We start from the raw sequence: 14,991 nt of genomic DNA, 5'->3' as shown, positions 1-14,991 counted from the left end.
TATAAACTATTTTGTTTGTTGTCACACTTTGACAGATTACAGACTGTTCTATTGACATTATTTTGACTTTGACAAAATAATGAAAATGTAAATTTCTGTCTACGAATGAAAATAAAATGGTAAATAATTTATTACGTGACATTGGCAGATTATTTTGCGCCTAAATATCGTAGATACAAGTCAGAAGAGGAAAAAAATAAATAAAATAAAATTAGCTCAAGAGAAAATCAGTGAATAATGAACTGTCCTTTCTTCACCGGACACCGCGCCTAAATCCATAAAAAGGTTAGTTTATTTGTAGACTTTCGATTTCGAGAATTTCGATTCAAATGAAAAATGGAAATGCTTCTGATATTCCTGCCAGGCAGTGCCGGTCCTGGTCCTTGAGAATCAGCGAGATTGTTTTTCAGCGCCCTATGGTCAACGCTTTCACTTCACATAAAATGCATATCAGTTAATGGTATTCAAATAATAATTACTATATTAACAAAAATCAAACAACGCTTATGTACCCCTGGAAATAGTTTTTGACATTTTTGCGCACAGTACCACTTGGCGCCTAGAGAGATCGTTCCTCTCGCTCCTATCCAGAGCTGTTGCTGATTCCTACCATCACTCAATGCAGTCATAAATCATTAAATTTATAAAGTAGGTAAATAATTTAAATTGCTTGTATATATTTGTTCAAGTCCTTATTTAAAATAATTCTTTCAACTTAAATATGTCATACCTACATATAACGAACAAATATTGAAGTTGAAATAAAGAAAAGTTTAATGAAAAAATTACTACTCACTACTATTACTACTGTGTGTTGTTCTTACTTATATTTAACTAAGGTTTATAATTGATCAAATAAACACATTTAATGTTGCAGGCTCGAAAAATTATAACAAAATTTTTTTTTTTTTAGTTTGAGGTTTCAGAAATATAAGTGTTACATAATGTATTTATGTTTTCATTATACTAAAACTAACACTATTAGGTACCGATTACTCTTTGAAGTGACTTTTTCAATTCGAAATTCATAATAATAAATACTACATTAAAAAACCATCCATCGAATCAAATCAATTATGTAAACTAAATAAATAATTAATTATCCCCTTAGTTTCCATAATTATATATGGCATTTTTTTTAAACAACTAATAAATTAAACTTAATTAAAATAACTTAATTGTCTAATAAATAGACAAAATACAAAATGGTGTGAGTGCCAAGATACTCACGAGAATTGTTGTATAAATATGAAAGCTTACGTTGCCATCATTTGACGCTCGAAATCTTACGTTTACTCGTCTGACGTTCGAATTTTCAGTTAGTCCCAACCGTCTTTCGAGCGCTAAGTTGTTTGCACATCAATATTAATATCATAAAAAAATTTCACAGATTATATTAAAGACATTTTATCAACATTTTTATTTACAATTCACTATTTAAATGTATTACGTTATCAGTATAAATAACGTTTACTGTGATGTACATCCCCCAAATATTCCACCCCCCCTACAAAAAATTCTGACTTCAATTATAAATAAAATAAATTATCTACTTAGAATTATTTTTACGTTTGTATTATCCACAGTCAACAATTTATATGTAATATTTATGATCGATTCAATAAACCTTGTTTTACGCCTAAAATAACAGTGGGACTTTTGATATACTACCGCTAAACAGATACTTGGGGTTGTTGCGTTCCGGTTTCAAGGATGAGTGAGCCGGTATAAATACAGGCACAAGGGACGTAACATCATCGTTCCCAAGACAGGTGGCCCATAGGCGATGTTTGGAAAAAAGTTTAATATTTCATACATTGCCAATGTCTATGGGCGGTGGTGATCAGGTCAGGATCAGATCCTATTGCTCGTCCGCCTACCTATAACATTAAAAAGAACTTCGTTTAAAAAAAAACCTATGACTCGAGTCTCGGTGTTATCTTTATTTAAATTTTCAAACGACACATTTTTTAAAAAGTAACAGCTTCTTTATGTCCCACTACTGATACTTGGAAACAATTATATAATTGCTTAATTCAAGGAGACAAACGTTTTTATTTTATATTTATGCCGTAGTAGTATTATATAACATCTTATATGACAATGTTTTTGGAATTAAAGAACAGGATAGGGAGTCATATGTTAGGGGCACTTGACGGCGTATGGCATGAGTCAATCAACAGCTGTGCAAGGTCCGCGCCGCGATGTCGCGGGTGCGCCTGCGCAGGTCACAGTCGCACATGGAGCGCAGTGCGCGCCACGCGCTCCGTCACCCACCGTTAACAGGTGTGGCTTTGACCGCCAAAGTTTGAATTCGATCGTATGTGATCATTTTATAGAGTGTACATTTGGTTATATACATTTTGTGTATGCAGGTGGATTTCCGTATTAAGTAATTTTGTTAAGGATCGTAGTCAATCAATGTTTGAAATTTTGTGAAGTGTGAAAACAAGATATCAAGTACCTATATTATATAAATAAAATAATATTGATGTAATAATTAATAAGACTTAGAAATACATTTAAAGTAATTATATTATAATTTTTTTAAATATTTTTTTTTAATTTATATACTAGGTCTATTAAATAGAAGCAATATTACTTATGAACCTATTTTATATTTTAAGACTAAAAACGTGTGTGTATGGAAAGCGTTAAACAAGATATTAAGGCGATATAAGGAAAGCTTATTTAATAATAGCTTAATACTTACTCATTAATAGATCTAATAAGTTAGGAAGTTTGTGAATCCGATTTGTTTAATAAGAAAACAATATTTTAATTAATGAGACTTGAAGTGAAGTGTAAGTGATATAAAGGAGTAATAAAAGTGATTGATGTGAATTGCTTATAATTTGTATTTTGTGGGAGCGGGCTTATGGGGCAATGTGTATCCCGGGACCATCCGGGCCCGTACGCGTTCGCGCGTCACTATGATGCCGATAGCCTTGCCAGTAGTATTAGCGGAAGTGCGCGCAGAGTAAGTATACCTACCTAGTATATGGTTTTGGTTTTGTGAGGATTTTTTAATGGGCTGCATCTACTAAAGCTTTTCAGGATGATGATGATGAGTTGACAAAGGCTGCTTGGTTGCGAATACGCATTGAGTTATGAGTTTTACTAAAATTACACTTAAAAAACATTGGATGTGTAGAAGGGAAGAAATTAAAAACAAATATTATGTTTTGTTCTTTTTGGGAAAATGTTATGAAGCAGCAGAATTGAGCAATGATAAAATGTAATGAACTGTAAATTAGAATAAATATATTTGATAATTTGTAACTTACTAGTGGTTGATGAATGTGCTAACGATATTACAGTAACAAGTAGCGATAAATGTTTACGTAACTATATTTATAATCACTACAGATTATAAAACAAATACCCTGCGTCTGTCTGTCCGCGTTAAACTCAAAAACTACCTGACGGATTTTCATACGGTTTTCACCAATGCACAGTATGATTAATGGACAAGGTGTATGTGTATAATTAATTAGGATTATGTGTCCATTGGCTGATATATGATGATGATTGTTGGAGATGCCGGAATAAATTATGCCGACTGGGAGCTTTACTGGCGTGCGTCGCATAAACTAATAAAGTAATACATTCTACCCGTTCGAAGCCGGGTCGGCTAGCTAGTCAGAATATTAAAATTAGTGCAATAATATAGGTGTATACCATCCATTGTGTATTCGACCAGCTAAGTTTTCGACGTAATACGAACACAATAAATACAAATAAATGATCAAAGATAATTATTACTTAAGGTATTCAAGTAGCAGCTATAATTCTAAACATCAGAAGAAACTCATTTCGGGTTCGTAATATATAATTTTAATATTAGAAAATTTACTGTTGTTTTTAAAAGCGAGTAATTTTATTATCGTTTCTATTGTTACTTAAGTTGAAAGTCATGGACACTCTTAAAGTGAGCGGACTATAATAAACGTATCACTACTGCGTACAAGAAAGGTCCATAAACGTAGATATTTAATTATAAACCTCAAATTTACAGCAAAGAACAGCCTCTTTCTATTTGCCATAAATGGTGTACATTCTTGATTTGATTGAAGTATACCATGTTAGATGGTGTACTTATGTAGCCTTGTAAAACAATACAGCTTTAAATATGATTTTATATACTCATATTTTTTGTATAATGTACACGATATATAACGATATGATATACGTTTTCTTGCTTAGCTTATTTTAAAATTTAAATGTAAAAAAGAAATTTCTCGTCTTCAGCATAGAGCATTAATATATCTAAAATGCTAATTGAACCGTTCGCCGACTACCTGTTATAAATGTGGTCACTTCGATTAGATCATCAGCACAATCACACGGCCGTGAAGTCACATTATCAAATAAAATTTCTTTTCAAATACGATATCATATACTTAATTAATCTTATTATACTTAAATTAGTGTTTGAACACATTTCTTTATTACGTAATTTAAACTTCAAAATGATACCACATAATTATGGTTAATGTATTATTGATTAAATCTTCTATGTAGTGTTTAAGTTATTACTACGTAATTTTTAAACAACACATATACAGTAATGACTTTTTAGCATATCACATTTGTGTAATGATCTAGTTCAATTATTTTTTTTTACCAGGGCGCAAATTATTATACCGATCACTTGACAGGTATTAAGAAATCCTAGAAATAAATGCCTTCTTTCGTTTTTTGCGTTCGTAAGTTAAAAGAAAATCAAAATTCAAGAATTTTTAGCTTTAGAATTTATTTATATACCTAATATTTGTCGACACAATTTACATATTTTACTTGCTAAGTTTATTTGTTACGATTAAGTAAAATTGTTCATTGAGACCTTTTGCAATAATATAACCTTTGAATGTTTATCTAGAATCTGTTCAATAAATTGATGTTTTCAGACAACCTTGTACTAGATATAATGAAATATTTATCTAGATAGAGCTTTCGAAACGTGACGAGGGATGAATGGAAGCAGTGTACGTAGATCGTTATGACTGATGTTCGTGCGGAGTTACATTTTACAATTAACTAGCATACAGAAACACGATTGTTGCTCGATGGACACAATGAGGGGCAGTGACCCGATTATCTCCTATACCCTTCTAAACAGGCAATGTAGAAAAAATGGCTCATGCCGTAACAATTTAATAACTTATCAACGAGTTTAGAAATACTTAAACGATATATATTTATTATGCCTGCCTAGTTGGTCTAGTGACGGGGAAGATCAAAACAAAGTTTGGTGGTTATCATTAAATTTTAATTACCACCTCAATATTCGAGTCACACCTGCTCGGTCAGCTGTCCTACCTAAAGGTTTGTAGTACCACAAAGTAGGAATTAAATTCTTATAATGAGACAAATTTTAATATTATACTTCATGCCGAATGTTATTAATAAAGAAGAATGCTAACGAATAAGTTAAACACAAATTAATATAAAAGCAAAAATTATAATTTTTAATTTTGTTGCTTTTAATTTATCTGTGATCGTACGAGTACTATTATTACACGAATATAGTGTTACGTTGTAATTACGTTTTCACCATCACGATAGTTACTGGCTTAAGCAAGTTTCCGAGTCGATGCTCCGTTTAATAACAAGTCCCTTACTAAAAAACATCCTTTATTAAAAAGAAAGATCTAAAAAACATCTCGCTACTTACTTCTGTTTATTTTTATTGGAGAATTCCCTTATTTTAACATATGGAACGATGTAGACGAAAACCCGGCACTTAAAAAAATCAATTCAGTTGCTGTCTGCGATCTTCGATTAACGCTTACATGTTATATCCGCAGAGCCAGATTACATTTAATCTTATTTTAAAACATTATTTTTTTCTATTGATTTTGATTTTGATATTGATTCTATGAGAAAAACTATCACGCCACTTTGAAAGTAAAAATAAAATTATTATAAATATTGTGTAACATAACATGTAATTATAGGAATCTTGTTTGCTTGCCTTAAGATTATTTATTTGTTTCTGATGAATTACGTATCTACCTCTCTCATCTAGTAGATTACACATTTAATAAAAACTGAACGCTGTAATTACGTTGCAATAGAACTAGAAGAGGATTCCTTAATTAAATTTTTTTAATTTTTTAATTTCATAAATAGCATTACAAATAGAAATATTATATTATTAATTATATTGTAAGCTGTAATCTTATCGCTCAGAAAAAAAAAGTATCTGGCTAAGTTTCTTTTATGATTTCGGTTATTCTTAAATAGTTCTCAGTCGATTGAAAATTGGTGATACGTTTTTGACAATTATATACGAAAGCTTCTATAATGAAAAAAAAATTTTGACTGACTTTATTTATTTACAAACATATTTTCTTCATTCAAATAATTGTTGTTGAATAAATACGATTCATGATCGATTCTGGATTTTAACCGTGTAAAATGATAAATAAATCCTTAGTCTTTAGGAGTTTGATTGAGGAATTTGATTAAGGATAAACACAAAAAAATATAATAATATTATTTGCGAAAACAAACTTACTTATAAGTCGATCCTTTTCGTCATTAAAATGTTTAAAGAGTACCACTTTATGTCACATGTAGGCCTATAGCAACGTGTATGTATTGTTTAAATGATTGAGTCAAGCACTCCCATATCATGTGAACCATGCGAATGCGAAAACTTTCCCTTTTGTGGCAGATTAATTTACTTCTGTATATGTGAATGCGGTTTCTTGGGAGAGAAAAAAATTATGTGGATTGTGGATATTGTTACCAAGCTAGACTTTCACGTAGTAAAACGATACGTTTGGGAATCAGTAGAATGTTTTGATTGGTTATATTTTATTAGACTTCTTGTGTGCATGACTTTACGTGGATTTTGAATGTACAGATTTGACATACCTACCTGCTTATTATCCGCCTACCATCTATCACACATCCAGTTTTATAAATAACCCATGAAATGCAAAGATTTCCGCGCAGGCGCGCAGAATTTGCGGATTACGATGACAAAAACACAGGCTTTGGCTAACTGAATAACAACAATAGATAGAAAAATATTCTGTCAAAAAAAATGCATCACAGTCCCATAAGTTTCATTATATGTTACGTGACAACTTTATTCTTTAATAATAATAATCAAGAAATCCTGTTACCAAGATTCCACACCCGCGCTTCATTAAAATCTAACGGTGGATTAGCTACAGCCTGATCTGGGCGTTATTTACCTTTATAATATATTTTTCTAATCAGTAGTAGAATTTCTAAACCGTTATTTTAGAATGCGAACAATATTTTATTGTATTTTCTCGACGATCGGCACGATGTCGTGATGATAGTTAAGATAATTTGTTCATTCCAATCTTCGCCACAAAAGCTATGCAGGGAACTTCATTTCTATTGTATTAAATTGCATACCCTTTCTTGTAATAAGAAGGTAGACATTCCTGGTAGGGAAAAAGTATTTACGACGATGTAACTATTCTACTTGTCATTGCCCTTACATCCATGAAAATTGAGATGTTATGCCTCATGATTACTGGCTCACTCACCTTTTAAATCGAAACACAAAGTCATATAGTGATTGCCGGTTTTGTTTGTAGAAAAGGCGTATGGAATGGAATAATTTACAGCAACTGTTAATGTCCCACTGCTGGGCTAAGGCTTCCTTTCCCTTTTGAGAAGAAGGTTTAGAGCTTATTCCAACACGCTGCTCCAATGCGGGTTGGTAGAATACATATGTGGCAGAATTTAAATGAAATTAGGCACATGCAGGTTTCCTCACGATGTTTTCCTTCACGGTTAAGCACGCGATGAAACACAGAAAACGCGAGAAAACAAATTAAGCATATGAAAATCCAGTGGTGCTTGCCCAGGTTTGAACCCACGATCATCGGCTAAGATTCTAAATTGAATAATTTAGACAAATTAATTCGAATGCACTTTATTGAGCTCCTCTGATATTAGTTTGTATAGTTTACCAAACGTTGGAAACTATCGCAAGCAATATAATATTGATATGTATATATTTAGATCTGCTGACATTATTCATCATATTATATTACATTATTGATTTGACCAACTTTTACATTTCTAATTAAGAATTGAAAGTTTAAAAGCCGACTTCCTAACATTTTTATAGTTTTCAATAATAACAATTTAGTTTTAACAGCAGATATTCTAATCAACATTTCAGTTACATAATTGTTCAGTTAATCGATGTCCGCGTATATATTGTTATTGTTATATTACAAAATCTTGATAAATAAAAATTAATGTTTGTATGTGTGTCCTCTATGCATTACTAATTGGTATTTGATTGTGTTGACATTTGAGTGAGTTGTTCTGCGTACGCCTACAAAGGCCTAGGGCCTAGCCCAAAAAAAAGATTTTTTCTTTCTATATATATACTTCAATATATCTGTTCTATGTAGACCCTTATTCTACTCGTGCGAAGTCGAAACAATTAGCTAGTTATTAATAAAATTTACTTTTAATATGTCCAAATAAACTATGGAGATTATATGACATTTACGTTAGTCATACAGTTACCTTGACCTATGTTAATTTAATTTAAATGTTAGTTGTCATCACGCATATGAATGGGTTGAACGAGCGAATGTATCTATACAACACCACGTTTTAAAATTATATACAAATCTAATGTAATGTGCATGGCGAAGACGACATTTTCAAGACGGCTCTAGGTTGCTACTGAGAATTTCTCGGCAGAAAAATCTAATAACTTTGGCTCCACCTACAGCTTGTATACAGGACCTCGGTATCTGCGGCCATATAATCAAGCCACTAGATTAACGATGCCCTCAATGTAACGTGCATAAAACCACACGATCGGTAAACAATATTATTATATACAATCGGGATTTATCGGCTTTATATCGAGTTTTAATTCAATCCCATAATGAAATGACCTGTTGCTCACCTCCAGTATCGAGTTTCCAGCACTGGAGCTCAAGAGATTTATGACTTAAGTCATTTAGACTTATACTTATCAGGCTTTTAAATAATATTCACTTTTGTAAATCATTATTATGGTATCTATTATTTAATCTGTCATGGCATAATTTAAATTGCTATTTAAAAAAAAAACGAGATGGATTAGTGAATGCGTGGATCTTAAAATGAGATAGCTGATTCGAGTCCGGACACTATCAGGCTTTTGAATGTGTTATTCATTCATCTCATTCACGGCAGTGAAGGGAAATATCATGCGTCGGATGAACTTGTATCGATGGAGCAGCGTGAAGGATCGATCGAAGCCTACTCCTAAACAGAAAAGCCCCTGTCTTGCAGTGGGATACATAAGGGCTGCCGTATCATAAAATTACGACATAGCGTCGATACAAAATAATCTATGAAAGTATGGTATTAATTAATACATTTGTTTTTACAAATCACATTTTCTTTACCATATATGTTAAATATATATGTATATACTGATATAAAAACATATTTTATTACGAAAATACGATAAACATTTCCAATGTAATATGGAATTTATTTGATGGCCTGAATATGAATCGATTTATACAGACTGATGATACCGCTATACAATAACAATAAAACGCATATTTTGTAATAGATGAATGTATTGTTCAAGTTTTATTTTAATACCGTTTCACACTAAATTGCCATTGCGATGTTAAGCGTGCAAAGAAGATACTAATATACATCTAATCTCAATTGAATTCGCGAATTAGTTGAGTGAAAAAAGAGAACAAAAAGGAACTTATACTTTAAGTTCCTTGGAATGGCTTCCAACGATGCCATTCTGTAAGAATTCGCGTCGTTTTCCATTTGTTTAAAAACCATTTACAGTTTTATAGCGTCATCATTTGATGTTATTATTATTACATTCAATGTTTTTGACATTTCAAGGTCATGTTCTGCGGTGAGTTTCGAGGTTTTTCTTACGGAATAGCTGCATAGCTATATACTTATACAAGTTTATGCAAATTTACATCGACAGTATTTAATATCAAGCAATACGTCTTTATATAGGTTTTATATATTAATTTTCTAATTAATGCGATACTAACTCTGTCTGTCTATTATGCTTTCACGTCTAAGCAATTTAATTGAAATTCGGTATCAAGCAAGTTTCAAACTTAAGGAAGGTCTTTCCTCTTAGTACGCGGGCGAAGCCGCGGACCATAACTAGTAATTTTATAAACTCACCTCACGCATGCACGTATTAGTTACAGAATCGCATAGATATGTGTGTATTTTATTTTTAAGAGTCCGATTTTAATGTTCTCACTTTCATATTAATAACATCCGCGTGCTCATTGATAATTCGACTTTTCAAATAATGTAAAAAAATGTTGTTACATTACATAATGATATTATAATATCAAAAAAATTAACGCTTCTATCATGAAATGTGTCTTCGTATGCGTAAAGGTAAAAAATATGATTAAATATTTTGGTTTGCATTAACAGTGACAAGTTAACTTACTCCCAAATAAGTATGTAACAGCTACAGGTAGGTAACAGATGTATCGTATATACTATATGCCGTTAAAGACTGGGAATAACTCCCCGCTGAAGCTGAATCTTTAGCAATATTATTTATTTTGTAATATGGAGTTATCGCATTTTAAACAAAGATCTTGTCCAAATTTCAGTGTCAGGACATAGCACCTTACTTTACTGTACTTTATATTTTATTGTACACCACAAAGAGAAAAAAAATACAAAACATGGATACAGCCTAAATAAAAGTAGCATACAATTTTGGCGACCTTATAGCTACTTATCGCACTTTATTTACATAGATAAATTACGAGCAGAATAAAGACGATTTCGTTGCACTTAGGTAAAAGATTACAACAATATCATCTTTAAAAATTCAATTTATAAAAACATTTATGGTCTTTATTTTATTTGGTATTTTGTATAATGCATTTTCCGTCATAAAATGTTTGTATCATGTAATTTTTATTGAAATGGTTTACGAATATGTCTGTTTTTTCTTAAACGTTTTTATTTTTATTTTAAAATGTTCCGTTGAAATCAGGAGCTTAAGCTTAGTCGGTATAAATTGCACTGTCTGCAGACAAAAATAAATAGCATTGCAATCTTCTGACTTCCGTGCAAGTTCCAATGAATTAGCTCTAATGGCTCATTCAAATGTTACTTTTTTCCCTATAAATAAAACAGATATAAAGGTACTGAATAAAGTTCGCGTAATTACGTAAAAGAATGACATTAAAGTCATTTTTATTTTAAATCGACTTTACTTATAAATGTTGTTTAGTTGATTATTTAATGAAAAATAATAAAAAAAGGCTATGTCTTCTTCTTTCGAACCTCAAATCAATGATTACAGAAAGAGAGAATTCAATATAATATAACTAAATATCTGCTAAATCACGTTTATATAAAAGGCCGTTAATATGTAATATAATGAAGCTGTAAAATTGGTGTCAATACATTAAAGATATTGTAAACATTAGTGAAGACGGATTTTTGATTTTTTGTCTGTCTGCCTATCTGCTTGATCGACCACGCTAATTGTGATCACTCCGTGACGATTTAAACTGCGACTATTAAAGTGTTAGTATAAATTTAGTTATTAATCCAAATTATTTATCCATGTATAATTTTACGTTATATTTCATTAATGTTCATTTTATCGCATGCATTTGCGTTAAGTAAAAAAAAAAACAATGCTATAAAGTATTATCATATTCTATTAATATTTCATTTATGTTATTCTAATATCTTCCTCGCACGTATATCTCATTTCTTAACGTGTATTTAAATAAAAATTACTAGATAGCAAAACACTACACTATCGAGATGATCTTATAGATTAAGTGAAAGCTCTGTGCAGTTATGCATGATAATATTGCAGATGTTCTTATCCTTCTCGTTAAACCAGATAAGGTGAGAGGCGCACGAACGAGCAACGAACGAAAAATATAAGTGATTTTAAAAATATAACCCCTGGAATTGGAATACGTTTTAAATATCTTCAAAATACTTGAATGCTTAAATTTTATTAATAAACATACTATACTTAGGAAATTATAGTACAATATATATTATTGCTATCGCAATAATATTTTTGCCATGTGGTTTCTGACTGTGTATAATATAACCGTAACCGTAACCGTAACAGCCTGTGAATGTCCCACTGCTGGGCTAAAGGCCTCCTCTCCTCTTTTTGAGGAGAAGGTTTGGAGCTTATTCCACCACGCTGCTCCAATGCGGGTTGGTAGAATTCACATGTGGCAGAACTTCAGTGAAATTAGACACATGCAGGTTTCCTCACGATGTTTTCCTTCACCGTAAAGCACGAGATGAATTATAATCACAAATTAAGCACATGAAAATTCAGTGGTGCTTGCCCGGGTTTGAACCCACGATCATCGCTTAAGATTCACGCGTTCTTACCACAGGGCCATCTCGGCTTTTTTATATAAATATAGTATTGAGTAATAAACCTATCCCCTGTGGGTTGTAAGAGCCGTCTAGCCGTTTTTATGTTAAGTAGATAATATAATTCAATCAGCACTTAGCGCCTTAAGAACCCGTATGGTGGCAGGAAAACAACCCACGAGAAAAGTATTCCTGAGGTTGATTGTTTTGAAATTTAAGTTAAAATCGGACATTTTGTTTCTAACACTCTTTTAAAAACCTTACTTCGAACTCAAATCAATCAGTACCTAAGGGTAAGTATATAAAGAATAACTTTAATAATCAAAATGTTAATAAGTATATAAGAATAACGTTATAAATGTTAATCGAAATTTTATCAAATATTGCTTAAAAATGATTTCATTTAAAATATTCTATCGATAAGTTGCGATTTAAAGAAAATTAGTTAGGGGGGGGGGCAGTGTTACGTATCCGATGTCTTTTTCAGTACCCCTAACAACGCGTACGCAAAATTTCATGATGATCAGGTGAGTAGATAAGGCCTGAAAGCGTAAAACAAAACACAAACTCTTTTTCTTATGTATAATTTTAGTTAGAACATACATATATATTACAAAATAATAATTAACAGCGATCGCATCATGGTGTTCGTGTTGGCTTACCATATCTGTAGCTAGCTTATAAGATGTCCGGTTACTCGTTCTAAGTGTTGTATAAACTTTATAAAATTACCTTGTACGTCGCTTGGACTACTGATATTAACTGCCGTTATTTTAAGTTATACGCCTTTAAAGTATGTAAGTAATATTATTAGATATACACTCTTACCAGCTGAGATGACATATGTACATCAAATTTAGATTACATCAGACGCAATATAAATTTGGATTATTTATATCATGTCTTGTTCCTATTAAAATGTGTTCATCTTCGCTGTGGTTATTTAACATGGAATATAATGCTTTACTTTTTAAATTTCTTTTTTATTTACTTTTAGGCATTCTGCTTACTGTACGTTGTCACTTATAAGATGGAATAAAAAAAATTGCATTTTAAATTATTATTATCTTTAATGAGTTAATTTATACAAGAATATTATATATTTAAAAAAATATGTAGAACAGAAAATTTCGTGTATCTTCATATAACTTGCAAGTTCGTATGGTATAGCTGCTGGTGGCGTCATTACTTTTGATGACGTCAATGCCTTAACTACTTCAAACACGCCTACGAATGCAATGTCAAATAACTTGTTCATCTGTTAACCTAAAATAGACCTCACTTATCGATTTTGTACCATTTTTAGTTGAACAATGTTTTCGTTCTTTCTGTCATCCTTGATTTGGCATTCAAATGAAGAAGACACAGCATTGTTATTTAGTAATCTGTAAAGCTTTCCGAATCATTTTTAATTATTAGAATAAATAATAAGTAACAAATGCAACATCCTAGTTGAAAAAACATACGTTTTACAACTAAAAGATTTAATTTGTAAATGCGTAATAACTCACACGGGAGTCAGTTTATGTCACCAAGTGAAACACGCCCAGCCCATTCTTGGCAGTAAAAGCAAACGCGTTTATCTTCAGCATCACCATGGAGCTGATACCACTAGATATAATATATGTAATGAAAGAACTTTCAAGTTCCTTTCACTTGCAATCCCTTCGTGATTGGCGCCCCTTTCTGTTCATATGAAAAAAGTGACCTTTTGTTAATTTCATTTCATATCTGTAGTTACAATATTTTATTATTCTTGTCACTTTTATAATTGCGAGTACCGCCAAAATGTGAATTTAAATAAAAATTTAAGGTTAGCAGCCGTTTTGGTCGGATTAACAATTTCACTAAAACTTTGGTTAATTGCTTAAAATTTGATAAAATCTTTTCGAAATTATGCGCTATATACCTGAAAAGTTGTATAAAAATTATTTAAATTGGTCTCAGACTATCTGTTTTTTCTTCATTTATTAAGGGTAACTCACGAACATTTGGCTTGTCTGTTGAGAAGTGGTCAAATTTACCCATAAGCATTGAAAGAACTCTATGACTTTTTACTGAATTATTATATCATCACCTACGGTAGCAAAGTTGTTAGCTAACTGAACAAGATCAGTCACCATTAAATCCAGAACACATAAATATTACTATTTGGCGATAGTATAATTGTTGAATAAGTGGTACTCATTAAGACGGTCAATGCCATACCATCAGAGAATGATGTAAAGTTCCGACTCTCAGAGCATACTAGTATAGTATATGAGTACCAAATAATATGAACCCGACTTTGCTACTCCGATTAAAACTATTTTGTTATATTTGATATCTTTATAACTTAAAATTTTCAGAATACAAGAAATTCTGGCATATTACATGACCTCTTACGTTGACAGTATTTTATGAATACATTTAATAAGATAAAATAAAATATAGGAAAAGATGTACGAATTAATCCAATGTGTAAATCTTATTGAATATCTCATCGCAAACCAAATCTTCGCATTTGCGCAAACAAATTGTTTGTACACACGCACACATAAGTTACGATGTGCGCCCGCGCAGGAATGTAATTAATTAATTATACGATGCCAGAACACGAAT

At 31.5% G+C, this 14,991-nt stretch overlaps 1 protein-coding gene across 9 annotated transcripts in view; it reads left to right on the top strand.

Moving 5' to 3' along the window:
- The first annotated feature begins 2,247 nt into the window (after nt 1–2,247).
- LOC126769256 (uncharacterized) overlaps nt 2,248–14,991 on the top strand; it is an 80,767-nt gene continuing 68,023 nt past the window's right edge. For 4 of the 9 annotated variants that reach the window (XM_050487910.1, XM_050487909.1, XM_050487912.1 and 1 more), the window contains exon 1: nt 2,508–2,980. In XM_050487910.1, the coding sequence (XP_050343867.1) occupies nt 2,879–2,980 (102 nt within the window). In that variant the 5' untranslated portion in view covers nt 2,508–2,878. Of the gene's footprint in view, nt 2,981–14,991 lie in introns of all 9 variants that reach the window. The other 5 variants (XR_007669349.1, XM_050487916.1, XM_050487915.1 and 2 more) reach the window with 3 other exon arrangements.

This window comes from Nymphalis io, chromosome 6 (genome assembly GCF_905147045.1).
Source record: "Nymphalis io chromosome 6, ilAglIoxx1.1, whole genome shotgun sequence".
Classification (NCBI taxonomy): domain Eukaryota; kingdom Metazoa; phylum Arthropoda; class Insecta; order Lepidoptera; family Nymphalidae; genus Nymphalis; species Nymphalis io.
The sequence above is the reverse complement of the archived record's forward strand: the minus strand, read 5'-3'. Positions and strand labels throughout refer to the sequence as shown.